This window comes from Trichoderma harzianum, assembly GCF_003025095.1.
Source record: "Trichoderma harzianum CBS 226.95 unplaced genomic scaffold M431scaffold_10, whole genome shotgun sequence".
Classification (NCBI taxonomy): Eukaryota; Fungi; Ascomycota; class Sordariomycetes; order Hypocreales; family Hypocreaceae; genus Trichoderma; species Trichoderma harzianum.
In genome coordinates, this window is record NW_020209258.1 from 704,134 (window position 1) to 729,200 (window position 25,067).

At 51.3% G+C, this 25,067-nt stretch overlaps 12 protein-coding genes across 12 annotated transcripts; 3 read left to right on the plus strand and 9 right to left on the minus strand.

The window, feature by feature from the left end:
• Positions 1–153: 153 nt before the first annotated feature.
• M431DRAFT_497548 (glycoside hydrolase family 95 protein) lies at positions 154–3,044 on the minus strand (the record flags this gene model as incomplete). Its single annotated transcript, XM_024917611.1, has 10 exons — positions 154–767; positions 828–996; positions 1,050–1,228; positions 1,291–1,343; positions 1,394–1,558; positions 1,618–2,337; positions 2,390–2,561; positions 2,618–2,702; positions 2,760–2,842; positions 2,909–3,044. The coding sequence occupies 10 exons, from the start codon at positions 3,042–3,044 to the stop codon at positions 154–156; spliced, it is 2,376 nt and encodes a 791-aa protein (XP_024771918.1).
• A 1,277-nt stretch (positions 3,045–4,321) lies between these two features.
• M431DRAFT_91851 (hypothetical protein) lies at positions 4,322–4,699 on the minus strand (the record flags this gene model as incomplete). Its single annotated transcript, XM_024924304.1, has 1 exon — positions 4,322–4,699. The coding sequence occupies one exon, from the start codon at positions 4,697–4,699 to the stop codon at positions 4,322–4,324; it is 378 nt and encodes a 125-aa protein (XP_024771919.1).
• Positions 4,700–5,714: 1,015 nt separating this feature from the next.
• On the minus strand, positions 5,715–6,867 carry M431DRAFT_91480 (hypothetical protein; the record flags this gene model as incomplete). The annotated part of the gene is made up of 3 exons (XM_024924266.1): positions 5,715–6,288; positions 6,355–6,708; positions 6,764–6,867. 3 exons carry the CDS (start codon positions 6,865–6,867, stop codon positions 5,715–5,717), a joined length of 1,032 nt encoding a protein of 343 aa, XP_024771920.1.
• Positions 6,508–7,558, plus strand: M431DRAFT_213772 (hypothetical protein). The gene is made up of 2 exons (XM_024913485.1): positions 6,508–6,650; positions 6,768–7,558. Exon 2 carries the CDS (start codon positions 6,976–6,978, stop codon positions 7,462–7,464), a length of 489 nt encoding a protein of 162 aa, XP_024771921.1. The 5' UTR covers positions 6,508–6,650; positions 6,768–6,975; the 3' UTR covers positions 7,465–7,558.
• A 111-nt stretch (positions 7,559–7,669) lies between these two features.
• M431DRAFT_91371 (hypothetical protein) lies at positions 7,670–9,436 on the plus strand (the record flags this gene model as incomplete). Its single annotated transcript, XM_024924256.1, has 2 exons — positions 7,670–7,777; positions 8,108–9,436. 2 exons carry the CDS (start codon positions 7,670–7,672, stop codon positions 9,434–9,436), a joined length of 1,437 nt encoding a protein of 478 aa, XP_024771922.1.
• Positions 9,437–9,466: 30 nt separating this feature from the next.
• M431DRAFT_213732 (hypothetical protein) lies at positions 9,467–9,789 on the minus strand. The gene has a single exon (XM_024913483.1). The coding sequence runs from the start codon at positions 9,696–9,698 to the stop codon at positions 9,498–9,500; it is 201 nt and encodes a 66-aa protein (XP_024771923.1). The 5' UTR covers positions 9,699–9,789; the 3' UTR covers positions 9,467–9,497.
• A 505-nt stretch (positions 9,790–10,294) lies between these two features.
• On the minus strand, positions 10,295–13,534 carry M431DRAFT_497552 (hypothetical protein; the record flags this gene model as incomplete). Its single annotated transcript, XM_024917612.1, has 10 exons — positions 10,295–10,682; positions 10,760–11,118; positions 11,181–11,256; positions 11,319–12,009; positions 12,077–12,363; positions 12,430–12,465; positions 12,536–12,650; positions 12,719–12,957; positions 13,059–13,177; positions 13,298–13,534. The coding sequence occupies 10 exons, from the start codon at positions 13,532–13,534 to the stop codon at positions 10,295–10,297; spliced, it is 2,547 nt and encodes an 848-aa protein (XP_024771924.1).
• Positions 13,535–16,374: 2,840 nt separating this feature from the next.
• M431DRAFT_510431 (hypothetical protein) lies at positions 16,375–17,899 on the minus strand. Its single transcript, XM_024919477.1, has 4 exons — positions 17,108–17,899; positions 16,857–17,040; positions 16,681–16,797; positions 16,375–16,611 (listed from the first exon to the last, which is right to left on the minus strand). The coding sequence occupies exons 1-4, from the start codon at positions 17,645–17,647 to the stop codon at positions 16,469–16,471; spliced, it is 984 nt and encodes a 327-aa protein (XP_024771925.1). The 5' UTR covers positions 17,648–17,899; the 3' UTR covers positions 16,375–16,468.
• Positions 17,900–18,567: 668 nt separating this feature from the next.
• M431DRAFT_510433 (hypothetical protein) lies at positions 18,568–20,375 on the minus strand. Its single transcript, XM_024919478.1, has 4 exons — positions 20,224–20,375; positions 20,096–20,159; positions 19,226–20,045; positions 18,568–19,142 (listed from the first exon to the last, which is right to left on the minus strand). Exons 1-4 carry the CDS (start codon positions 20,240–20,242, stop codon positions 19,041–19,043), a joined length of 1,005 nt encoding a protein of 334 aa, XP_024771926.1. The 5' UTR covers positions 20,243–20,375; the 3' UTR covers positions 18,568–19,040.
• A 206-nt stretch (positions 20,376–20,581) lies between these two features.
• M431DRAFT_510435 (hypothetical protein) lies at positions 20,582–21,801 on the plus strand. Its single transcript, XM_024919479.1, has one exon. The coding sequence runs from the start codon at positions 20,836–20,838 to the stop codon at positions 21,607–21,609; it is 774 nt and encodes a 257-aa protein (XP_024771927.1). The 5' UTR covers positions 20,582–20,835; the 3' UTR covers positions 21,610–21,801.
• A 95-nt stretch (positions 21,802–21,896) lies between these two features.
• Positions 21,897–22,886, minus strand: M431DRAFT_91162 (hypothetical protein; the record flags this gene model as incomplete). The annotated part of the gene is made up of 1 exon (XM_024924226.1): positions 21,897–22,886. The coding sequence occupies one exon, from the start codon at positions 22,884–22,886 to the stop codon at positions 21,897–21,899; it is 990 nt and encodes a 329-aa protein (XP_024771928.1).
• Positions 22,887–23,472: 586 nt separating this feature from the next.
• Positions 23,473–24,711, minus strand: M431DRAFT_91246 (hypothetical protein; the record flags this gene model as incomplete). Its single annotated transcript, XM_024924238.1, has 3 exons — positions 23,473–24,293; positions 24,411–24,641; positions 24,687–24,711. 3 exons carry the CDS (start codon positions 24,709–24,711, stop codon positions 23,473–23,475), a joined length of 1,077 nt encoding a protein of 358 aa, XP_024771929.1.
• Between the last annotated feature and the right edge of the window lie 356 nt (positions 24,712–25,067).

Consider the following 25,067-nt stretch of genomic DNA (forward strand, 5'->3'; position numbering starts at 1 on the left):
CGTTTCTTTTTTGATCCCATGGAAATCTCCACCTCGCATCTTTCATCTTCCATCATCCATCCTTCAAAGAGATTTGAGATTTTACTGCACAACAGCATTTGTTGCTTATTCTGTTCTTTCATTCTTTCATTCTTTCTGCTACAATTTGTCTCTTCAGTGTCTTGCCAGCACCTTGCCATTCTTATTCACCACCACAAGCGGCAGCCTTCTCCCGTGCACCACCGCCCGATTCACGACTCCTTCATCGTCCCAGCTAAAATCGACCGTTCCACCTCCTCTCAAACTCCCTCCTTTCACGCTTCCACCAGCCCATTCCTTGGGAACCGCCGGTCCAAGAATCACCTTCTGAACGCTGTTGTCGCCCCATTTCTTGGGCAGGTCGGTATACAGCATAGCCAGCGCATTCGCTGAAAGACCAAAGTTGGCGTCGATCTGGAAGGGCAGAGTCACTTCATACGGCCAGCTGCCAGTTGTATACACCGACAGTCCGTTGGCTGCAAAGTTCATGTCGATAGTGTACTTGAGCTCTTTGTATGCCTCGTCGGTGACACCAAGTTGGCCCCAGCACGCTCCTCGCCAGACCTTTTCCCAGCCCGTGTTAGAGTCTTCGGTGCCGTTTCCGCGAGAGTATAAGCTGGTGGCGACGGCATCCATGACCGTCTTGTTGTCTGCATAGACACTGGAGATGACATATCCGGGGTAGAATCCGTACAGGTGAGACAAGTGACGATGCGTGTCGTTTTTAGTGTCAATGTCCATCTTCCACTCTGAAGGGGGGTTAGCTCAGTCTCCTTGTCTGTCTCCTTGATACGGGTCAAAACACTTGCCTTGAATCTGGCCCCAGCTTCCAACATGGACGCCCGGATCAAGTTTACTGTACGACTCTTTGACCCGCTTCAAAAATGCCGTGTCAGTATCGCCCGATGCATCCCAGTCTTTGATGATGTGGTCAAAGAGTTCCCAGACCACCTGCTGGAACTGAGCACATCCGAACGTCTATCACGGATTTAATCAGTATCCTCTCTATATAATTAGATGAGTCAACTTACCGTTGGACCGTGCTCTGGTGAGTTGCAAGGGTTGGCAACCAAGGTGCCGTCCTTGAAGTATTCGTCCGGCACCATCATGTCGACCCAGAAGCTCGCCACACCCTTCATAAGAGGGTATCCCACGGAAGCATACCATTTCTTGTCGCGGCCATAGTCGTAACGATCCCACACATGTGCCACTATCAAATGTGATTAGCAATGTCTTCCCATTCTCTGCTGTCACCAACGATTAGACACATACTCATCCACGCAATGTCGTGTGCGACATTCGACCAAGTTGCGTCGTTTTCCTGCCTACTCAATGTCAGAAGGATAGTCCCCAATAAATGTGCTTGATTACTCACGCCGTATGGCCAAAAATATTGGTATTAGTAAAAGCAACCCAACCGCTCACGTTGTACCATAGGTTCGCCGTCTCCGTCCCACGAGGAACCCAAGTGTAGGTCATAAAGTCCCAAAGAGGATCAGTTAGGCCGCCCAAACCCATCTTTTCGACATGCCAGTGGTTCCTAGCGAATTTCTGTTAGTAAACACCAGATGACGAAGTTCAGACAAGGTAATTACTTACATCTGCACATTGACATCGATATGGTAGTCGGAGCTCCACGCCGGGTTTCCATCCGGAGCCCATGAACCCTGCAGATTCGGGGGCAGCGATCCAGGCCGCGACGAAGCGATGAACATGTACTGTCCATATTCAATCAACAGATTCTCAACAAAAGGGTCTCCCTTTTCTGTCGTGTAGTTTGTGATCAAATCCATCGTGTCGACGTCTGCAGAGTTATGGGGATCAGGGAGATCCAAAGTGAACTTGTTAAACCACTCGCCATGGTCTTTAACGTGGCTTTGAAGGATCGTGTTGTAGTTCTTCTTAGACACAGCGCTGACCGTCTTTACGACGCCAGGATACGGATCTGCTCCTCGGAAGGAGTAGTTGTGAGCAGCATTGCCCTTGGTTGCGTCGTACTCTGTGCCCGAAGCCACGACGATAGTGACCGACTTTACAGACTTTGTGCTAAGAACAGTCTGGCCGTTGCTGTTGCATGTGGCTTTTAGTCCAGCAGAAGGAAGAGCACGAGCCTGGGCATCAATCTTCATGCCAATAAGACCTTCGCCGTCGTCGGCCACGGTTCGTCCGCTCAGCCAGATGCCGCTAGACGAACATTTGACAGTGGAAGGCGGGTTGGTGCGATAATTATCGACTAAACCAAAGGTGATTTGGGGTAGTGGTTTGTTGGAGCTGACGTGGTAGACGCAGACTTGATCGGGAAAGGAGCAGAACTGCACACTAGACGCAGGAGTAAGTACAGAGATCTGAAAGGAGATGATATATCACGTACGTCGAAAAAGTAGCTCCGTTTGCAGTGAATTCGGCGCTGTGCAATGCTGTTTCCAGATCCAGCGTTCTCTTGTACTTTGAGTACTTGGTCACTCCCGCAATGGAGACTGTGAGGTTTGCAAGGGCTTCATAGGAGCCGTAGTCTGCTGACCCGCCGTATAATGCAGATTCATCTGATGATATGGGTTAGTGGCATCTCTTAATACGCTCGCTTGTATTGGCAACATGCCTCCTGTTCCATTCTGGAAGATGGCCTCCTGGATTCCAGGCAAGAAGTGAGCCAGCGATGATGAAGGGTTTCCTCCTGTGTAGCTCTATTTGCGTCTTAGTTGCCCAGTCTATGTAACCATTCTAGAGCCATCATGTCTTACCGAGTTTGCAAACGGTCCACCGCGCCAGATGCTATCATCGTTAAGACAAAGCAAGTCGTCACCAGGAATACCCAGCGGCAAACCTATATGGCTGTTCGTCAGTCACCTGCAACTACAATTCATTCATCTGTCAATTCAGCAAAACTCACCTCCTTGTCTCCCATTACCAATCGTAAATCCAGTCATCAACACATTCCCCGGATCAGCCGGCTTCGAAGTCCAAAACTTCCTCGCCGCCACGCCAGTCTGGCTCATGGCCAACGCGGCCACAACAGCAACCTTCATATTGACGAATTTCTCCAATCAATCGAAAAGGCACAAAAACCTCTTTAACCATCAAAATCAAACTCATCATCGTAAAAAGTTTGCCTTGTTTTTATACGTAGCCATCAATGTCGAGCCGACGGGTATTTTGGCCTGCCGCTGCGGGGATCGTCAATGGCATGATGATGCTTCTCCACGTACATGTACCTTTGTGAGCAACGCAAACAACTGCCGTTCCGGGAGAAGTATCTGCATAGACCTACATTCTGGGGATTCGATTCTTGGTAGAAAGGGCTGCTGCTCTCGTAGCTTGAAAATCGGGGCCTCGGACGAATCTCATGAGGCCAAGATCGACACTGCCGGCACAATCGTCCCCCCGCAATTTGGGTGGTGCATAATTGTCCGTGTTTGCGGGGAAGTTGTGAGTGCATCATGCCATCCGGGGAAATTTCCGGGCCAAGAGATGAGGATGAAAGGATCCTTTTTGTCTTGGTCATTGTTGCCGGGTTAGGAGGGCAGCAGTGAACCGGATGGGGGGAGTGTTTGGAGATGGGGGATGGGGATGGGGATGTTCAGCCTTGCAGTGTGGATCGCATGGCTGCCTGCAGGGTAACGCAGCAGCTCCTGAGTGCATACATATGTAGTCGGTTGGGAATCTGCGTATAGATTTAGTGTAACCCAGATTCGTGTTTAGGGGGTTTCAGATGGAGGATGTATTCAGAAGAGCGTGGGTATGTAGTAAGACGCTGTCATGTTTCCAACCGCTTGTCCATAGGCGTAAGGTAGGTATGACTCGATGGGCTATGTAGGATGTCTCAAGGGGCTCTTGATATACACCTATCTCTCCCCAGACACTTCTAGCTGGGCATCTCCCGATCACTCTCTTCATAATAGCATTCGGATACTGCTAAAGGTGTTTCCTTCATCATCACTTCTTTCTACTGCTCTCTAAGTACGTGAGAGAATCTGTAAATACACTGCAACGTGTCATTTGTGCTGAAACAGTATGCTTTCTCTCTCGTATATCATAAGCTATTTAATTCGAACAACTTGACTGACAGTCTTGCTTATGCTTGTCAACATCAATAATGCAATAAAGATGGCGCTGGGATACCATCGAGTACCAGTCTCCGCGACTTGAAAGCCAGCCCCTATCCAAGGGCCGCCTCTCATCCCATTACCCATCCCAACTCGTCCAATACCAGGCTGAAATCATTTCCGCACTCGAACAAACTCATATCGGCATCCATCATGCTTCATGTCGTCATTGCCCATAACATCGAACCGAATCATTAGAATCACTGTGGTATATCCCCCCTTTCCCTTTCCCTTTCCCGCTCAGCCTCAGCCGCCTTCTCCTCCTCCTCCGTCCTCTTGTCAAAGTGAGCCTTGCACTTGTGTCTACACTCAGCACACGGCTTCGTATCAACCACATACGTCAACTCCACCATCCACCCCAGCAAGTCCCGGAACGGACATTTCCAGTCGGGCGCGGCGTCCTGCCCGAACCTCTCCTTGCGCTTCTCACACGTCGTCCCGGAGTTCGGAACAGGGGCCTGCTTGGCCGTCTTGTGACGCCACATGCCGTCCCAGAAGACGATCCGGTTCCTGGCCATGGCGCAGTCCTTTTCGTACGGACATGGACAGAGGACGTGGCACCAGAAAAAGGTACACATGGTATGGTTTTTTTTTTCTTCACGATTGGGCAATTAGCCTATTTGGCTGCCGCTGGCCGAGATTCGCGTGCGGGGCGATGCGAGTCTGGAGCCGGAGTTTGGCTGTGACATTCCCTGACGATGTTTTCTGGGGAGGATTTTCTGGAGCTGTTTCTTTTTGGGCGCATGAGGATGGCCAGCGCTGGGGGGAGGAATTGAGGATATCAAGACTTCGGGATGGTGAGAAAAAAGGAGAGAGGAGTGAGCCTGTGGCGGTTAAGGAGAGAAAGGGGAAATGATTTACGATGGACTGCTGCAAGGCATCAATAGTAATGCGTGCGACGCGACAAGTTGCATTGGAAATTGAAGAGGAACCAACAGCGTCAGGAAAAAATAATCACCGGGTCGGCGATAAAAGAAAAAAACAAGAGACCTGAAGAATGTAATATGAATGAATGATAGCCTCATGATGCTCCAATTGAATCTGCCATTGCTGTCCAGTAGGTGAAATCGACAAGACGATTCAACAGAAGACGCAACGCTCTGCCTGTATTTTTTTTTCTCACTCGAAGCCGGATCTCAGCAGCACAAGTACCTGCAAGTATCACCTGTCTGCGGGCGGGATTGAGGCTTTTTCACAGCTGAGCGCAGTTGAGGCTAAATATAGAAATGTGAGAGAAAAAATCCATATGCAGTGGACGATTGTCGATTTATTTCGCATACAAGCCAGGCGGGCTGCCGACACGGGCTACCGCATATGTACATGTGCAGCGCAGTCACGTTGTCCCTCCACTCTGCCTGTCACTCTGTAAATGAGCTGTCAAACCACAATCAACGCATATCGCACAGCAAACAAACAAACAAACTCAATCAGTCACCAACAAACAAAATTGAATAGAACAGGAACAAAACACCAAGTACAGTATCAACAGTTTATCCCTTTTTTGATAACACGTTACATGGACGCTTCTAAAAACAGCTCCCTCCCTTCCCGGGGGCTCAACTCCATTCCGACTCGGAGCGCCAGAATAAGCCCTTACAGAGCGGGCGTGTCAGCATACTGGTTAAAGGCCACATCCCGGTCGCCAGCAACTCCGAGGTTCTCCACCAGCTTCCGGATCTCACCGGCCTCGTCCGGAGTCAGACGAACGTTCTGAGCGCCGAAGTTGTCGTCCATGTACTTGGTCTTCTTGGTGCCGGGAATGGGGAAGATGTCGTCGCCCTGAGCCAACAGCCAGGCCAGCGCCAGCTGAGAAAGGCTGCAGCCCTTCTTCGCGGCCACCTCCTTGAACTTGTTGAGCAGCTCCAGGTTCTTCTTGAAATTGTCGCCCTTGAACTGCTCGACGCTGTTTCGGTAGTCCGTCTTCTCCAGCTCCGCCGTGTTGGTGTACTGCCCGGTCAGCATTCCGCGGCCGAGGGGTGAGTATGCGATGGTGGCGACGCCCAGCTCGCGGCAGGCCTTGAGGAGATACTTGGACACAGGGCCTTCCGTCTCAAGAGCCCAGGCGGAGTACTCGATCTGGACGGCGGCAATGTGGTGAACGGCGCATGCTCGACGGAGACTGTCTCCGGAGATTTCAGAGAAGCCAAAGTACTTGATCTTGCCCTCGCTGTTGACCCCCCCTTGATTAGTATAATGAACATCGTTAACAAGATCAGACAGGTGGGCTTCCTACTTCTTGAGTTCGACCATGGCCTGGACCGTCTTCTCAATGGGCGTCTTTCCGTCAACTCGGTGCGCATAGTACAGGTCGATGTAGTCAACTCCGAGCTTCTTCAAGCTCGCCTCGCAGGCCTTCTTGGCGTATTCAGGAGTGCTGTTGACGGTTCCCTTGTAGGTGCCGTCCGCCTGGACCTCTGCCGAAATGCCAAACTTGGTGGCCAAGAAGATGTCGGCACGACGCTCAGGGTGCAGCTTGAACCACTTTCCGATGAGAATCTCAGAGTCGCCGTAGGCATCCGAGGTGTCCCAGTGAGTGCAGCCAATCTTCCACGCGTGGTCGAGCACGGCAAAGCGTTCCTCGTCGTTGCTGAATACATCTTGTTAGTTGAAGTGAATAGCTAATCCTGTCGGGTTTTCTTTACCCAGTGGCGCCATAGCAGTCGATACCGATGCCCATGAGACCGAATCCGACGGGAGGGATTTCGGGGCCATTCTTGCCAAGCTTCTTCAAGACGGTGGAAGGCATTTTGAAAAAAAGAGGAAAGCTGATGTGAGACTGTTAGAATTCTTTTAGAATGATGAATATGATATCAATGAAGCTGTTGGATTGAAGCTAGTGCTGGTGATCTGGGAGATGGCGGTCCGGCCACACCAGTTTATATACGCACAGATTGATGTCGAGAAGACACAGACGACAACTTGTGAGACTGATATTCTAAGCAATGTTGTGTTTTGCTCCAGCTTGATCGTCACTCCTCACCAACGCCAACGCCGCATACCAACGCGGCATCCCACATCACATCACATAACGTTATGGCCACCGACTCGTTTCGCAGGGAAATCCGCACAACTGGAAGCGTCGAGAATTACCACATTGGACTACGACCGCACGAGAGCTGCAAACGCCGCTATGTCCGACTCCTCACTACTAATCAAGTCACATCAAGCCCCCTTTCGAGGCACGAATCATATAAATACTATATCCGAAAACAGCACCCAAAAAACCAGTGCCGGCTTCAACTCCGGGCTCAGCTCCGGGTCCGTCCCCTCAGGCCCTGGGCGGAGTAGCGGAGAAGTGGGTCGCTTCCGGAGCAAGCAAACAGGCGGCTCTCGCATGATTTAATTTGTCTTACTGCGACAATTTAAATATTTGTCATCTCCGGCCTCACAATCAGGAGCGACGGTCAACCATCCAATGTTATCACAAGAGAGACAAATTGAAGACAAATCAGTTGATCCATCGCCAATCAATCTTCCGTCGAATCACGCTGTCCAAGGGCACACACTTTTTGAATCCTTCGTTTCTAATCATGAGTGCGAGTAGCGGCATGGCGGCGGATACGATTGCGGATACTGGCGTAGAGGCTCCTACGAAGCGACGGCCCGGTCGTCCACGTATGAAGGACAGCCTGCCCGCGGATCCAAACGATAATTCGGTGAGTGGGAACGAAAGCGAGCCAACGGCCAAACGAGGAGCGAAGAAGCGAGCCAACAATTTCCCCTGTCTCCCCTCTACAAAATCAAGGCAAGGCGCTAGAGGAGAAAGAAAAACATTCAAAATGGCCTCGTCTCGCTGCTTTGTTGCTGCTCCTTGTGTAAATCAACAAGTGTTGTAGAGAAAAAAGAAGAAGACGAAGAAGAGAAAAAAAGAGAAAAAAGAAATGCACATACACACACTCACACAGAAAGAAAAAGACAAGAAGAGAGAGAGAAAAACAAAACAAGAGAAAACTGAATACTAACACTGCCCTCTTTCTTCATCACAGCGTCGGTCTCGAATGAGACTCGCTCAGCGGTCCTATCGCAGCCGCAAAGAGAATGAGCTCGCCACGACAAAGGCCCGGGCTGACGCCCTGCAAAAGGCCCTCAACAGCTCCCTGGACGAGTTCATCCGCTTCCACGAGTTGTCATCGGGCAAGGAGAAGGATCTGCCGTCCGAGTTTGTGCTGCAGCTCAATAAGACGGCCATGAACATCATGGCCATCGCCAGGAGCGCCCAGACCGACGAGTGGCCGTCGTTTGACCAGGCCGACCGTCTGCTGGCCACCATGACCGACTCCCACGGTAAGGACGACGACTCCATCTACATCCTCTCCCAGGAGGCGCGGGACGCTTCCAGCCATCACCACTACCTGCGGCCCAAGCCCGTGTCTATCTCGCAGCGGCTGATGCGGGCGTGCGTGGACCGCGCCGCAGACATCCTCAACCTCACCAGCTCGCCCGTCATGTGTCTGCTCCCAGCCATGCTTCTGCCGCTGCAGTTTGACCGCCGCGACAACCTGCTCTCAAGAACCATGCGCTACATCCACATTGAAGACGAGGACCTCGAGCTCGACGCCGAGCACAGCCCCATGGCCTCGAGGCATCTGCCCAAGATGCTGCGGCTGATCGAAGGCCAATCCAACTCCATGGTGCCGCGGATGGCGCCCCCGAACTTGCAGCGCCTGCAGTTTGGCCGCACGCGGACGGTGCTGTCCACGGCGCTGCCGGACCTGCAGGGCGAATGGCTGGAGGCGTCGGACGTGGAAGAGTATCTCGAGCAGCGGGGGATTTTCATCCGGCAAGACTCTCCAAACACTGACATGCTGAACCTAGCAATCCCCCTCGACGTCGGCCTGGCGGCGCAGACGACGGACCTCAACGAGGCCAACAGGCACAATCCCGTCCGCCTGGTCCGGCAGACCAACCCAGCTCCCCTCACATGCAGCAACAGCAACAGCACAGGTACAAGCGGCGCAGCAAACTTCATCGACCCGTTGCTGATGCCGGCCGACTCGTCGTTCGAAACTTTTGCGGCCGCTAATCCCGATTACACCGTCTTTGGCCAGCAGCGCGACGTCCAGGTCGTGCCGTCGGGCATGAAGATGTTTACGCCGACCTCGTGGACGACGGACGTCGACGCGCACGTCTTGCCGATGGACATGGCGATGCACCACCAAAATAACCCGGAGCACATCAACATCATGTTCAACCTGGACAACTTAATAATGCGGCTGGCGGCCAAGGCTGTGTGTTTGGGGCCGTGTCCGGGGATAAGGAGGGGGCATGTTGATGAGGCGATTCGCGACTCGGTGGTTCAAATGCCGCCGATGTAGACGTTGATGATACATTTTCTTTTATGCTTTTTGATTTTGACGTTTCCTTTTGTTATTTGTTTCATTTCCTTTTTGTCCTAAGGCCTTGTTGGCGTCGCAAATAGTTGTTCTGCATCTTGTTTCTGATAGGCGTTTTGCTGAGCATGGCTGCAATCATATCAAAGTCATGTATTGAAAACAATACCGGGAAAATCCCCCAGCCAAAAACAGAAGAAAAGAAAACCACCAAACAAGCTCTCAAAACCAGGGGGAAACCACACATCCTTTATATAGCCACCCTAAATAAGAAAGTCTGGAATTATTGTTTAGTTACTCCGTCCACTCCCACGCAAAGTTGCTCATTATGAATACTACTACATGGGTTTATCAGCCCTCCAGACCCACCGGATAACCCGGCAGGATTACTATGAGACAGACGCTCTGTTTTTTTCCCACGAGTCATACGTTGAGCTCTTCGGACAAATTAACTACAGTCTTTGTCATGGCCTTAGTAAGGTTGGGGGACCGGTCACCTCGGTGTTTAAAACTTGACATATGTCTTGTTGCTCTATAAGCCAAAGGATGGGACACCGGCATCTTAAGATTAACGAAAGTCATGTTGTGTTAATATTGTAAAAGCAAGGAGTGGGCTAAATCGAGCTGAAGCTGAGCTGAGCTCATGACACTGTGTCTGTACGCTGTAATGACCGTCCGCGCTTATACGCTTCCAAAAACGTTTCCATCACATTTGCTCCGACGTAGATATCCCAAAGTTTGCCAATCTAGTTGTCCATAGAATTCCCACATAGTATTCCTATTTCCTCCAACCCCGTCTCACCGTCAAACATTGTCTCTCCCCCAACTCTCATAAATCCCTCTCTACAAATCTCGCACCAAGCGTGCTCCAACCCAAGCATACAGGTAGTTCCTCTGGTACCAGTTGACGAAGCTCTTCCTGCCCGCCACGCGCGGGTGCGTCGCCCACGAGCCGCCCAGCACGACGTTGTGCTTCTCGTCAAAGAAGTCAGCCGTGTACCCGGGGTAGATGCTCATGGGGCGGAACCCCTCGTGCGGCCGCAGGACGGTGCTGGTCCACTCCCAGACGCCGCCGAGCTCGCCCTGGCCGGCGAGGGAGCCGCCGTTAGGGGTCACGGGAACAGGGTGCCAGTGGAGGAAGCCGGTGTTGGTGTTGCTGAGATCGGCGAAGAGGGACGAGGGGGAGGTTGTCGATGGGGGAGTTTCCTGGACGCCGTCGTTGACAAGGTGACTGTAAATGTAAATCGGTGATTAGCTTATATGAGTTGTCTTGTGGTTCGGAGGTAAAAAGATAGTTCATTGACTTACCCATTGACTGCTGGAACCTTGTTAGACAATTTGCTCTGCTTGGCCATGTCCTTCTGCCTTTCGACATATGCATAAATGCTTTTGGCCTCCTCCATCGTGGGGATTCTTCCACCCATCCAGGCGGCACAGCCAGCAAGTTCATCGTACGATGCGAAAACAGGCCAGTCGAGAGCATATCTCAGGGGCACCAGCCCATAGACGGTGCGCACGGCCTTGTCGTGGATGAAGCTCTCGGGAAGCTCACTGAGGATGGGCTTTCCGGGAGTTGTGGCATTGGTGTTGTGGTGGTAGTTGGGGGGGATGATGGACCATGAGGCGGGGAGGGCCTCGATGTGAGATGAGATGAGGTATTTGGCGTACTGCAATTTTGAGGTTAGCTTTGTTCTATGAGATGGCTGAGGATATGTGATGCTGGGCTTACTTCTTCGTTGGTGATGGGTCTGCCCTTGGCTTCAAACGCATGCACCTTTTCTTGCCTTGCGGGCTTCTCGTTGTCCCTGTGAATCAGAATAGCGTCAGAAAAGGTCACCATGAGCAATTAGGAAACGGCATCTCTTACCATCCAAAGTGACGCTTTGAGTCGTGCTCATCCTCAGGGTCGTCCATTCCAATGGTAATCGTCTGCTCCGGGACTTCAAACCACTCGTTGGCCACACGCTGTGCATACGCCTTCTGCGCCATCTTTGGGAAATCCGGGATCACCGTGTGTGGTGGCGGAAGCGTCTTGTCGCTCTGGAGCAGCATGTACAACAAAGTCTCAAGGTGAAGCACCTCGTGCTCGAAGCCGATCCAGACGGCGCGGCGCACCTCTCCGACCAATTCATCGGGGTTGGCGTACATCTTCTGCAGTCTCTCACGGACACGGTCCTGGTAAGCCAGGATATCCTCCAAAGGAGGCCACTCATCGGGGATTTCCGAGTGGTCGTGGCACATTTCGGGATTGTCGACGTCAGGGTCGATGCCTCTTTCAAAGATGCTGTGGAAATAGACGGGCTCTGTTCCGCCGGCCTTTGTCGTCTTCTTCAGCTGAATGTCCAAGAAGGCGGGAATGTGGCCAAGATAGAAGATGCACGCATTGCGTAGCTTGATGGGCTTCTCGTTGAGCTCCTCGTCGGGGAGCATCTTTCGGGTGACGGTATCCCACGCCGCCCAGAGATTCTCCCAATCGGCCCAGGTAGGCAGGGTGTCGCTGGCGTACAGCTCAGGGAGTCTGGTGAAGGGCATCTTTGCCTTTTTCAGCATGTGTAGCCCTTGAAATTGGCAAGATATGTTAGTGTTGGCTGTATAACAGAGGGAAGAGAGGGGGTCCGAGCATACCGTATTCACCATTGTGGCTCCATCTGGTGACCTCTTCCAAGCCGGCCGTCTTCCACAGCTTGGCGACACCAATGTCAGAGTACTTGAAGCTCTGCTCAATCTTGATGCGCTCGTGGGGCTTGATGATGTGTCCCAGAACTGAAGCTACCTCAAGAGGCGAGACAAAGGCCTGGTGACGACCACCATCAACGTCGTAAACATACTCGCCAGTGACGTTCCACTCTTCGACGTTGAAGACTTCGTCGCCGAGGATCTCATTTGCATGGGTGAGTCCATTGAGAACGAACCTGATAATACTGATATTAGTTTCATTCATGTGGGATGCGTCAAATAAATCATAGTGTTTGTCTTACTGATGTGTGACGCCCTTGCTATCATTGTATGCATGGCTATTGCGATTCTTGCGTTAGATCACTTTCTCAAATGATCCATTCTCTGCTATTATTCGTATGCACTTACTAAACCTTGTCGGGGTTCTGACATGAGTCGACGCCGACAATCATGAGATCTGTGGGCTGCAGGATCTCTGCAAACGATCTGAGGAAATCTGCCGCCTCATCACGGTTAAAGTTGCCTAAAAAATTGAAACAAAAATCGTCAGTCAATCATTCAATATCATCGAGGATTGGAAAAGCTTCATACCAATGCTGGAGCCGAGATGCAAGATGCACTTTGGGCGAGACAGCATCGCCTCCTGCTTGAGCCACTCGCAACCATCGTCATAAGTTCCGCGCAAGCCCCGGCAGCTTACATATTCAAACTCGGGAGCCTCTGCAAGTGTGCGCTCCAGCTCAGTCTGGGACAAATCCAGAGCGAAATAGTCAATCTTCTTTTTGGCATCTTCAAATGCTTGCAGAAGAAGACAGACTTTACGCAGATTTCTATTGTCGAAGGCAAAAAAGCCAAGTTAGGACTAACAACACCAACAAACACCGAGCTGGGATTCTAAGACAAAGCTGAAAAAAAAAAAGTTGAGACTAACCCGCTGCCCAGCTCCACCACGATGGCTCCCTCAGGGATTTTACTGGCCATTTCGGCCGCCGATTTCTTCAAGAGCTCGATCTCATAGTTGGTGAGGTAGTACTCGTCCAGATATGTAATCTGGCAATCGCTTGGGTTACACAACTGCAAAGCCACACGCTTCATGGACAGGGTAGGGGGAAAAGGGAAAGGGAAAGAGGAGATTCAATCGTTTTCGGGAGGGAAAAAACATGGACATACATCCTCAAACAACTGAAGCCCCCTCTCGTCATATAGAAGCAGTGTGGGCAGCGTGCGAGGGCCCTGCTCGGGGTTCATCTGAGTAAGGATCTCGTCCTTGAGGTTAATATCGATCCGCGCATTCTGGATATCGATGATGTCAAGTGGCCTTGTCGTGGCCTTGGTGGTCTTGAGCGCCATCGCGTCGTCTGTGAGGTGCTGCTGCGCAAGGAGGACGGACTCCTTGACAGCGGGCATTGTGACTACGATTTGCGAGTTGGAGAAAGGGGAGAAAACACGCGCGTGGGAGTGATGGTGGTTTCTTTCTTCTCAAATCGTGGGTATATCAAGGCTTTGCTCCGGGTTTGAAAATAATACAGTATAAAGTGTGAATACCAAAGCAACGCGGAATGAGGGGGGCGGCAAGCCATGACACCGCCCCCCGAAGGCTATCTATATACTACTCTTGCTCTCTCACGAATCCAGGCACAGGTCGACGCCAAGCGACATGTCGAACCACGATCTACGTAATGTCGAGGCGCCGTCATGGCTTGAATCCTAAACCCAGAACAGGGCAGGCCTACCCAGCAGCTACATGGAATAAGCTGCGCGCCGGCATCGATAGCCAAGTCTTCAGCTTGTACACGGCCACTGCAACGTTCTAGCCTCCTCCTCCCACTTTACGCCCGTTTCGGGGAGGGTAGCAGTGAGAGCTTTCCCCTCCCCGACATGCCGAAGCCTGTGACTCTCAAAGGGTGAGCTCAGCAAGGGAGAGAAAAGCTTCGTGAGGGTCCGCTACGCAGCCATGATGCAAGACACCGGCTCCGTCAAACCACCGGCCGGGCGCCATGGCGGGATGCTCCAAGCCTGATGGAGGTAATGGTCAGGATGATCCAGCATATGGGGGCCCCATGTAAGGCAGTGGGATGTTTACAAGCTAATCTCCAGCGCGAGAGCCAGAACAATACAATGATGGGCCCGCACTGTTTGGAATCATTGCCTCATCGTCGGGCATATTCCAGCAACCCTTGCAAGGCTGGAAGCCAACGTGCAGGCTTTATTGGGGGCTAGCTAGCGAGGGAGCTCCACGGAGATGGGGGCTTTGGGGCCTCACGTAAACCAGGAGAAGAGCTAGCCGTGGAAGTCAAATGCTAACGAGAATAGAAATACAGGTACCTGAGCTCTTTGGCTTTTCTGCTCAGCCGTAGGAGCTGCTAAAGCCACTTGGGGCATGTACTTCCGCTTGGCTTGATGCTAGAGATGCCACTTAAACCTTCTTTGCGTAAGAGATGAGATTTGTCACCGTGACAAAGGGGCGACGAGCCGAAGGATGCGAGCTCGATGGAATTACGGCCGCAAATCCAGATGCTTCTTCATCAGTCTCTCGTCTCGTTTTCACGCTACAGTGCGCACTTTTGGTGTGGAATAACAGCTATTTTGCTCCGGCGCCGTGAATCACGCCAAAAGAGCTGCGGAGATCCGGACAACTCGGTAGCCGTTTTGGTGTCTCGAGACGTGTTCCCGTCCCGTCCCTTGCAGGCACACAAAATACAGTAGCATCAACTCCATCTTTTTGTCGGGATTTCGTAGCAATCATGTGTCATCGTTGGGCAAATCACGCTCGAGATGGTGGTCTCTGCTAAGACCGCGAAAGGCAAGGGAGACGGTCATCTTTTCGCCCATCTCAGCCGGTCTTAGCCGCTCCGCTTTGTTCCGTGCGAATATCCGCGCGGGTGTCGAATGACGAGATCCATGCGTACGTGTGTGTGTTTCGTTCGGTTCGAGTTGTAATCGATCGATCGAGGTAGTAAGATGTAAGTTGGGACGGGACAGAGAGAGACTCGCGCTTGGTAGATTCGGGTCTATGAAATTCTGCAAGCTTAGACGGGGAGCTACGCCGTGTTATATAGGCCTGCGCAGAGTGAGATAACGCCATTTCCACCATGAATGAGCATTGCAAACTTTACAGCGGCTACATGTATGTTTGACGTAGCCATGTGCTGTCTGTCTACAAACATCTCCTCTATTCTGCACATCCATTTACCATTCCCACTGAAAGCTACCTCCCTCCATTTCTCCTCATTGACCCCTTCTTTTACCCATCTATTCTCCATTAAATCGCGCTCATTGTTCTCTACTCCGATATACATCGAGCGACCCCGCCGCAAGCCTCGCCAAACTCATGCAGCTGGAGTGAGATTTCGCTGAAACTAGCTTCACTCGGTTACCGCGTTAATCAGAGCATTATCTAATATAAGCCTTAGGCTGATTGACACAGGAGTAATTGCACCGTGTATGACACAAGTCAATAGAAATCACATCTGATTCCCGTCGTGACAGATTTAAGATATCGGAACCCCCACTACTGTCTCGGGTGAAGGAATCATGCATGATTGCGGAGTGCATTCATAGCCTTGAATAGTGGCTTCTTCGTATTACTAAACCAACAAACGGCGGACTGAACCCCGAAGGGCAGAATATCTCAAAGTAGAAGTAGGTGCACATTAGCATTGCCTACTATCTGTGACTCGCGGAAAGTTGCCCGACATTTCCAATAGAACCGACAGATGGTGGACTCATCAGCCCAGCGACACGTCACCGAACCACGGGAGAAGCTGCCAGTGAATGCTCTAGCTGCGGAACGGAGTTAGCAGACAGATTCCTAATCACGGGAGATGGTGTCTAGTATTGACGGCCCCGGTACTGCACAATTGATGGGCATGGGGGGGTCCACCCGGATCAAGTTGCCTGGATCTTGGCTTGATTAGTGTTCAAGTTGTCGGTTTGAAGTTTCCTAATCCCAATGTCCGTAACTCCATCTACATGGCTCGTGGGTGAGAGTCCCATGAGCTGGAGCTGCTCGCCTTTTGCCCTCGGGGTTCCGGGTGTCATGAGCTATCAGCACGAAAGCCCTCGTCTTGTATACCATGTCAGCCTTGCTCAAATCGTCAAGCTGTATGAATGGTACTATTGAATTGGTGCTGACCATACGACTTCACATGTCCTTTGATGCCTAGACAATGTGTTTACATCTAGAATGACATTTATTGTTGCTTGATTTGAAACTCTTTCTTAATTTTACCCATTTCTCAGCACGCATGTGTCTAGCTTGTCTATAGACAGGTCTTATGCACTTCAAATTCGAGACTATCTTTCCAGCATACTTCACCCATACAATTTTCGTCACATCGTCTAGTAAGAAAACTCCTGTCCAACAAGCTTCTCGCTCAACTTCCACAGACGATCAGCCTCCACCTTGCTTGTACCCCAAGGCTTAACAGTCTGTACATAGGGGTCAGCGATGTGAGCGTCCTCCAAGTATACACCGTTGTGCTCTACCACATGTGTCAGTACAGTATTCCACCTATATTTTTAACGCAAAATTGGACGCAAGATGTCTTTACCTTTTAGGCTGGGCTCGAATGCCGCGTAGATGTGAGTAACAACGCCTCTCTCAAGCGTCTTAAACCTGAAGTCGTCCCTCCATCCTTCAGAGTTTCCAAGCATTCGATCGGCGGCAACTAGGCCACATCGTTAGTACGGTATAGATATACGGTGAAAGCAAAAGCAAAATGCCTACCCATTTCTGGCCATTCGACGGAAAAGTCAATGTGGGCACTGAGCTGAGTTTTGACAGTACCAGGATGAAGACTGAATGCAGTCAGACCACGGGATCCCAACTTCTCGGCCAGAGAAATAGCCATCAGCATGTTGGCAGTCTTGGATTGTCCGTACGCATGCCAGCAGTTGTACGTCTCGCCGTCCTAGAATCTGCTAATTAGCAAAAACAATCCCCGTTGGTTTTGAAGAGATAAGATTGGAAGTACTGACTCGGAAGTTGTAGTCAAACCATCGGATCGGGTGAAGTCTGTGACCGGTGCTGGCAATGTTGACGACACGAGGAGTTTTAGAGGCGAGGATCTTGGCCATGATGAGATTTGTAAAGAGGAATGGGCCCAAGTGGTTGTTTCCAAGCTGCAGCTCAAAGCCATCGACGGTCGTTGCGTAAGGGACAGCCATGATGCCGGCATTGTTCACGAGGACATCAATCTGAGGGACATCTTTCCAAGAGTTGACAGCAGCAGCGGCCTCACTCACCGCGGCAAGCGACGCGAGATCAATCTGAAGCGTGCGGATGTCGATGGCGGGATGAGCCGCCTTGAGGGCATCGGCAGTGATTTGGACCTTGGCCAAGCTGCGACCGGCAAGGATGAGTCCGGCGGGAGCAGCTTTTGCGACGTACTCGACGAAGACACCGCCGAGAGTGCCTTGAGAGACACCGGTGATGAGAATAACCTTGCCCTTGATCTCACCTGAAAGATCCTTAAGCAGATCATCGGCTGTGGTGTCGGTGTTGTACTCGCGAACCATTTTGTCTCGAGGTCCGTGAGACGATGCTGGTCAGTCAGGTATGTTTACTATTACAACGGCGTCTGAGTTATTTTATCAATTGGATAGCGATGCTTGCTTGCTTATATAGCAAAGCCGTGAATCGGGTTTGCGGAGGTGACAACTCCGTGGAAGTGTAACCTCAAGATTTGCTTCTCAAATAAGAAGAAGAGGAAGGGGAAAGGAGCTACCACAATTACGAGCCACAGTTGAAAATCCTGAATAACAAAGAGTTAGAGTTGTTTTCCCTATCTCATTTTTTACTGCCAGTAATGTAACATCGATATCTTTTTTTCGTATTGTTGTAGGCTGTTGATGTATGTTATGGTGTTCTTATATCTCTTCGCTCGGGAGTATATTAAACATCCGGCAACCGCACGCCTCGACGTGCATGTATTCTGGCTTATCCACTTTCACGCTTGCTTGTATAATTTCGTAAGGTAGTTTAAGGGGTAAGAGATGAAGCTATTCAAGTTTCCATTACAATAGCAATGAGCTTGATCGAGCTGGACGACCTGAATTGATGGAGCAGCTTTGGGCAGGCATCAAACTTGGTACATCTTCCCAACCAGAGAGATACGGACTTATACTTCTCTAAATCCAGGCACTCATGATGACATTACGTGTCCCACACTGGACGCACTTTTCTTATAATCCCTCGCCGGCGAATTTCTGCATATACAGGAATGTTGAGTAACATTGTACGTCTAAAAGCCGTTAGACGCGGCCCGTCAAGTCCGCGCATCGAGCCGCTTTAAAAAAAAAAAAAAAAAAAAAAAAAGGGAAATTTCGTAGGCATGTATGTGTTGATTATATGTTTCTGTATGTTATGCACTTACAATACAGACAGAGCCCAACAACCGTTCAAACCAACAGGTCAAGCGGGAAAAAATCCGCCGTATGGGAACTTTCAGTGATAGCGGATATTGATGATTCTCTACCAACTCTAGGAGAACCCACTTTGGCATAGTAATACCGCTGGTGTATGACGCATATGCAAACACCCGGGATCCTATTGCGAAGGATTCCTTATCGGTTCATGTAACAGATTGCGAAACGAAATAGCATTGATAGGAGCAGGCATCTAACTCGAAGCATAGGGTAGCTACCAAGTATTCTCTCAAGTATTTCGACTAACCGATGTTTGTGTTCTTGTCACAACAGAGATATCAAGAAAGCATTGAATACTCATGTCCCCAAACCCACGTCGTCACATAGCACATACGGCGGATGCCGATGCGGCAACAAAGTCCAATTCATACATCCATAGGTACGTTCACTGAAACTTGCGCATTGACAGCCATCGTTGGCCCGTGCTCTGGGTGCATTGTATCGGTTAATCAAGTTTGGAAATTCTTCAATTCTTTTGCGCTTCTCAGCCGTTCAAGCTACCGTATATATCGAGGAGCTGCTCAAATACGTATCCGGGCAGATGAACACCATTTTCCGTTACCAGGTTGGAGATCAATTCCGGGGGCTATCACCAATGTTAGTTCAGCACACCTGACAGACACCAACATAAAGCCAACATATGAGGGATTGGGGAGAAGAAAAACCTACCGTGTAGTCGACAGCATCCTTGGGCTGCTTGCTTGGTGCCGTAGCTGAAAAGTCCAACACCTCCTGCTGGTAGCCAATATCCCTTTGATCCAGAGGAAACTTGCGCACAAACTTGTGTGTCTCAGCAGCGACATAGAAGGGAATCTTGGCCTGTGCCGCCAGCTTGGCGATCTGATATGTTCCGATCCGCGAGATGATGCCACCATTCTGCGTCACAGCTTCGGCACCCGTAAACACCATGTGAACCTGTCGCAGCAAGCCCATGACATGCGCCACCGCAGCCTCAGGAATCTCTGCCACGGGAATTCCCTTGCTCCGCAGCTCCTTGACCACGCGATCGCTCTCCTCGGCACGCACTTCGTCCCGCACGTAAACCACCCTAAACTTGCCCTCGCTGTTCTTGGCCGCTCGCTCCAGCAGCCCGGTGACCGATCGCGAAGCTCCATGCGTCAGCACGCACTTGCCTTCCCGGACGAATCTCCACCCCGCTTCCGCAATGCCATTCCTGGCTGCGATGGCCCTACTCGCAAACAGGCGTCCATTGCGCAACAGGTGCTGCCGTACAGCGTCGAAGCTGCCGTCTTGCTGCTTCAGCGAAGCGACGAGGTACTGGAGGAAGAGATCTGTTCCCGCCTGGAGGGGTAGCGGGTTCTCAACAGAGGCAATGAGGAGGTCGGAATGGGACTTGACGGTGTCGAGGGTTTCGTATACGGTGGTTGAGGGGACGGTGTTGAGGAGGGCGATGAGAGATTCGATGGCGGCGACGGGCTTTGTAAGGTCAGGATCGGAGGCGAGGAGGTCTCGGTATGTCGCGACGATGCTGTTGGTATGTTAGAATCGCTTCATGGGTACAGCTGGAGATGAGCGTACTCAAAGGTCGAGTCGTCGGGCTGGGTTCGCAAGGGAAGCTCAGTCGAGACTGGCTGCGCGAGGGCTAGAATGAGATGGTCAGTATCGACATGTTGGAATGTCGCAGCAGGAGAGGAGAGGAGACGCACCAGCTTCTGATTCTGACATTGTGTGCGCAAGAAGTGTGAAAGAAGGCAACCAAAAAAATTGAGTCTGTGATCCGGTAGAAGAGAATATGCGCCGGATGCTGAAGTGTTGAGTTTTGGAGCTGTTGATGTGAGTCAGGAAATTTGGAGATATCAAAGTTTGGCTCGCCATACAAACCTAAAGCTTGAGGTACCTCACAAGCCACACATGGCGGGGTAAAGTACAGAGGACATGCCGCACATAAGCCGCTGTAGGGACCCCTGTAAATCAGCCCCTCCACCCGCCCAGATTCATGATGCTAGGGCACCCAAGCAGATGCCCAATGGATGTCGAGATCCAGAGCATCTCCATCGTTGTAGCGCAGCAGCACGGCATCGACACATTTAACCTGACATGTAGCACCAGCCGCGATATCCCCCACCGCCCATTGACCTTCTCTCTTGTCTGCTGTTTCACCACCAACACCAGCATCACCACCAGCTTCAACATCAACATCACCTTCAGCGCTAGCATTGCCGTTTGTTTAGCCCTTGCCAGATACCAATTGAATTGAATTGAATTCTTGTTTCAACTACTTTATATACACATCACCAACACAACAACAACACAAAACCATGGAGGCCATCGATCCAGCAACCGGCCAGCCCCTCCCCAACGACGCCATCCAGCGCGTCCTCTTCGTCGCAAACACCGTCCACGTCTACAACATCCCGCCCCTGACCTCCATGCGCGGCCACGCCGCCGCCTCCTGGACCGAAGACCCCGCCCGCCACATCTTCACCGCGCGCCTCCGCGTCGTCGAGACGTCCTACGAGAGCCCCGACGCTGCTTCTAGCATCAAGATCGACCTCGTCCTCGAGGACCCTTCCACCGGCGCGCTCTTCGCCGCCTCGCCCTACAACGACCGCGGCGCCGTCGAGCCCGTCGTCGACAGCAGCCGCTTCTTCGCCGTCACCGTCAAGGATCCCCAGGGACGTAAGGCCGTGCTGGGGATTGGCTTTGAGGAGAGGTCCGACGCTTTCGATTTGGCGGTGTCGCTGCAGGAGGCTAGGCGGAGCCTTGGGTGGGAGACGGAGCAGAGCCAGAACCCGGCGGATGCAAAGGCCAAGACGGAGACAAAGGACTACAGCTTGAAGGAGGGCGAGACCATCACAGTAAACCTCGGCGGCACCAAGTTCGGCCGACGACGACCCCAGCACGCAGACGAAGAAGCCTCTTCTACATCTTCGAGCTCGGCTGATTTGCAATCATTCGCGCTGCCGCCTCCTCCCGCCGGTGCAGCTTCATTTTCTCTCCCGCCGCCGCCCAAAACCTCCGACGTCAAAGAAAAGAGAAAGTCGCTAAAGAACTTGGGATTCGACGACGGTCAGTTTGGAGAATTTGCGTAGAAAGAGAAGGAATAAAATTAAAAAGTGAACATAAGTGCAGTGCATGACTATAACATAGACAATCCTCCCAGCAATAATTGTTAATATCATCCGGTCAATTCGTTTGTACATGTACATTCACATTCGCCATGATGTCCTCCGATCCTTATCCCATGATAGATGCATTCCCAGACAACCAAGCAGACACAAAACAGACAGATGCAAAACTCCTTTCAGCCCATGTTTTTTTCCCCTTCTCAGTTTCCTTCTCCCTTGTCCCTTTTCTCTCTCTCTTCGTTTTGTTAATTTCAGTCACTGCCTTCAGTGACAGGCCAAATTGAACAAAGACTTGGGAGACTCTTTCGTCTTTCTTGTGCACATAAAGACAGCCTCTCGATGAGGTGAGACGGCCTCAGCTGGGTATTTTCGGCGTCTGAGTAGCCCTGGTATGTGAACCACAATCCATGATTACACAAACCCTCATCCCTAGTGTGGCCTTCCGCCTCCGTCACGACTTCTTCTTCTTCGTCATCGTTGGAAATGTCATCCTCCTCGAGGCTCTCGTCATCGTCATCGTCCTCTTCCTCTTCCTTAGACTCGACAACAGTGTCAAGGGTCCAAGGTTTCTCCACTTCTAATGCACAAGACTGAGCACGGACTGGTGGGCCGGCAGATGGAACAAATTCCTTTGATGTTGCGCTGAGCGGCGTTTCCGGAGAGGTTGACGGCATGGCTGTGTTGGACGAAAAATTCGAATGAAACATCCTGCGTTGGTGAATTTGGTCCCAGGCATCTCTTCCCAGTTGCTCCATGTGCAGCTCGCTCAGCCTCATGACGATGGCCCTTTCCTGGCGAGATGCCTCAGCAAACTTGACCTTGATAAAACTCATTTGCTTGCGAAGTTTCCGTCTCTCCTTCCCAGGGTGCTCTTTTGCTTGAAGAACCTCTTCGATCAAGGCATACTGATGTATCAATTCCATCACTTTAACTGAACACACATGGAGAGATGTTGTAAGATATGCTCGTTCGGCATATATCTCTTCATATGATCGTGGGCGGAACATGAGATTCCAGAAGGGTGTAGTCTGCTTAGGGTTGCGTCTGCTTCTGCCTCGAGCACCGTTGCTCTTTTCTTTTTCGATTGCCGGAGAAGCCCCTCTTGAAGATGGCTTTGTTGATGCAGATGAGCGAGAGTCGAGAGAGAGGGTACGGCAGGACGAGGGAGACGACGATGATGGAGAAATGTCTCGAAGTCCTCGCACCGATCTCTCCGGAATTGCAATCGTTTCCAAATCCATTAGTTGTAAATTGCAATGCTTCGGTGTAAAGGTCATTGGTGAGCGATTGCAGCAGCAAGGCTTGCTCAGTTTATGAAGAATAATTAGACATCAAAGAGCAGCAATTGTCGAGCTAGATGAACAAACAGCTGACCAGATTCTTCGTCGCTATCTGGCTATTGTTCTCACAAAACTGCTTGACCAGGCCCGAAGACCCGGTGCTGTGGCTTCGGACCTCGGGCACTGCACTTGCGTGTTGCTTTGAGACATGTGTATAATGCCGCCACCAACAACCTGGCGGGTTGAGTAGACTCTTCTCCGATTGAGTTGCGATGAACCAACACGCTCATCCAAGTGACGCCAATTGATCTGTGCGCCCACCAAATCCAGCCTTGAATATAGTATCTAGCCAGAGCTGAGTTTAGCACTCCTGAAATAGCGCCTGGTTCACCTTGGGCTCGACGCATTATTGGGTCCGTGGCTGTAATTGAACGGCGATAGAAAATTTGGTGGAACATAGACATTCGCAGGCACAAAGGAGCTCGGCGACATGTTACAAGCACAGCGCAGCTAGTGGATTGAGCAGGACAAAGCGTGGCATACGCCATCAGATAGCGAAACCGTCGTGTTTCGGAGGATCGCAGAAGCGCCAAAGACCAGCCTGCATAGCCGCTTCGCGCACCGACGAGATCTCTTCACTCGTCACAGATCGATTGATGTCGCTGTATCGAACTTCTTCGTCTCCTTCTTTGTCTCCTTCTGCCAGCTTGTCTTCAGCCACAGACGATGCTCGTCTCTTTCTTCTCTTCTTGCCAACATGCGCGTCTGGATGATACTGCTCCATGATGTTGACAAAGCAGTCAGTGGATACCTCGGATGCTAGAAACTTCATGATTTCTGCCCCTTCGGCCTCTTTTCCTGGCATGACCAAATGCCTAATCAGGAGTCCTACTTTCGCAATTCCATCTCCTGTAAAGCACAGATCGCCCACTTGCTTATGCATGGCTTTGATGCTCTCCCTGGCAGTTGCAGCGTAGTCATCTGCTTTGAGCAATCTTTTGGATGTGCTGGACTCCCATACTTTAAAATCGGCCAGATAGATGTCGACCAGTCCATCCATGAGTTCCAGAGACGCAAGCGAGTCGTAGCTTGAGGTGTTGTAGATAATCGGTACTCTTAGCCCTCGCTCAGCGGCATGCAAAACACTTAACGCCACCTGAGGCACCACGTGCTCGGGCGTCACAATGTTGATGTTGTGGACGCCGCCTACCTCCTGAAGCTTCAGATACCAGTCGCCCAGCGCCTCTGGGGTGAGATCCATGCCGTTTCGCTGGTGGGCAATGTCATAGTTCTGGCAGAAGATGCAGCGCATGTTGCATCCACTCATGAATACCGCGCCACTACCATTGTGCCCCTGGATACATGGCTCTAGTCCCACGTTAGCACGCCTCTTTTTCTTTGTGCCGCCGGCGTCCTAGTGCCGAGTGCCTATTCAACAGCCTTTTCAGCTGCCCTTTGAGTTCAGACGGAGGGCTGTGAACGGACCTTCACCAAAATGCGGCGCTATGACATTGACCTTGGCCGTATCGCCAATGAGGCACATGCCAGTGGTCTCGTTGCGATTGACGCCGCATTGTCTGGGGCACAGATTGCAGTTGCGGAGGTGGGCGTAGGCCAGCGACCGCTTCCTGGCCGCATCTCTAGAGGACAGCCTAAGATACCTTGGCGTGTAGTCGTCGAGCAGAAACGGCGGGGCGAGATGAAGGCATCGCTGAGCTGCTGCTCGAACTCGGGGGATTGATGGAGCTCGCTGAAGAAAACAATGCCTTATGAATGGGGAGGTCATGGTGCGGAGAGGGACGAGCTGCATGCAGGGGCAGACATGGCCCTTGCAGAACGTTGCACGATTCCAGGGTCTGCGGGTCGTCGAGCCGGAGAGATTGATCCAACCCAACAGAGATTCAGAAGCATCGAGGATAATGTGCAGAGTATGAGCACGGGCACAGTAGTCTTTGTGGTGGGTGTTGCAGTATGTAAGATGTCGAGACTCGGGCTTGGTGTGGTGGATTGCACATAGCGGGGGAGTTTGGCGGATAGCGGCCACTATCAAGGTTCTTATCGGCATCCTCTATCACTAAACGACATTATTACATGCACTTGACTCCTCCAACTCATACGGCTCTTGCAGAACGTTGCACGATT

Excerpts from the sequence above, each read along its gene's own strand:
- M431DRAFT_510431 (XM_024919477.1), bottom strand. The coding sequence starts at position 17,647 with ATGGTTCGCGAGTACAACACCGACACCACAGCCGATGATCTGCTTAAG. Across the intron at positions 17,041-17,107 it reads GGTTTGACTACAACTTCCGA|GACGGCGAGACGTACAACTG; the intron begins GTCAGTACTTCC and ends AGCAGATTCTAG. Across the intron at positions 16,798-16,856 it reads CGTCGAATGGCCAGAAATGG|TTGCCGCCGATCGAATGCTT; the intron begins GTAGGCATTTTG and ends GATGTGGCCTAG.
- M431DRAFT_213732 (XM_024913483.1), bottom strand. The coding sequence starts at position 9,698 with ATGTGTGGTTTCCCCCTGGTTTTGAGAGCTTGTTTGGTGGTTTTCTTT.
- M431DRAFT_510433 (XM_024919478.1), bottom strand. Across the intron at positions 20,046-20,095 it reads CCCGACGACTCGACCTTTGA|CATCGTCGCGACATACCGAG; the intron begins GTACGCTCATCT and ends ACATACCAACAG. Across the intron at positions 19,143-19,225 it reads AGGATGCTGTCGACTACACG|CCCCCGGAATTGATCTCCAA; the intron begins GTAGGTTTTTCT and ends CATTGGTGATAG.
- M431DRAFT_213772 (XM_024913485.1), top strand. The coding sequence starts at position 6,976 with ATGGCGGTCCGGCCACACCAGTTTATATACGCACAGATTGATGTCGAG.
- M431DRAFT_510435 (XM_024919479.1), top strand. The coding sequence starts at position 20,836 with ATGGAGGCCATCGATCCAGCAACCGGCCAGCCCCTCCCCAACGACGCC.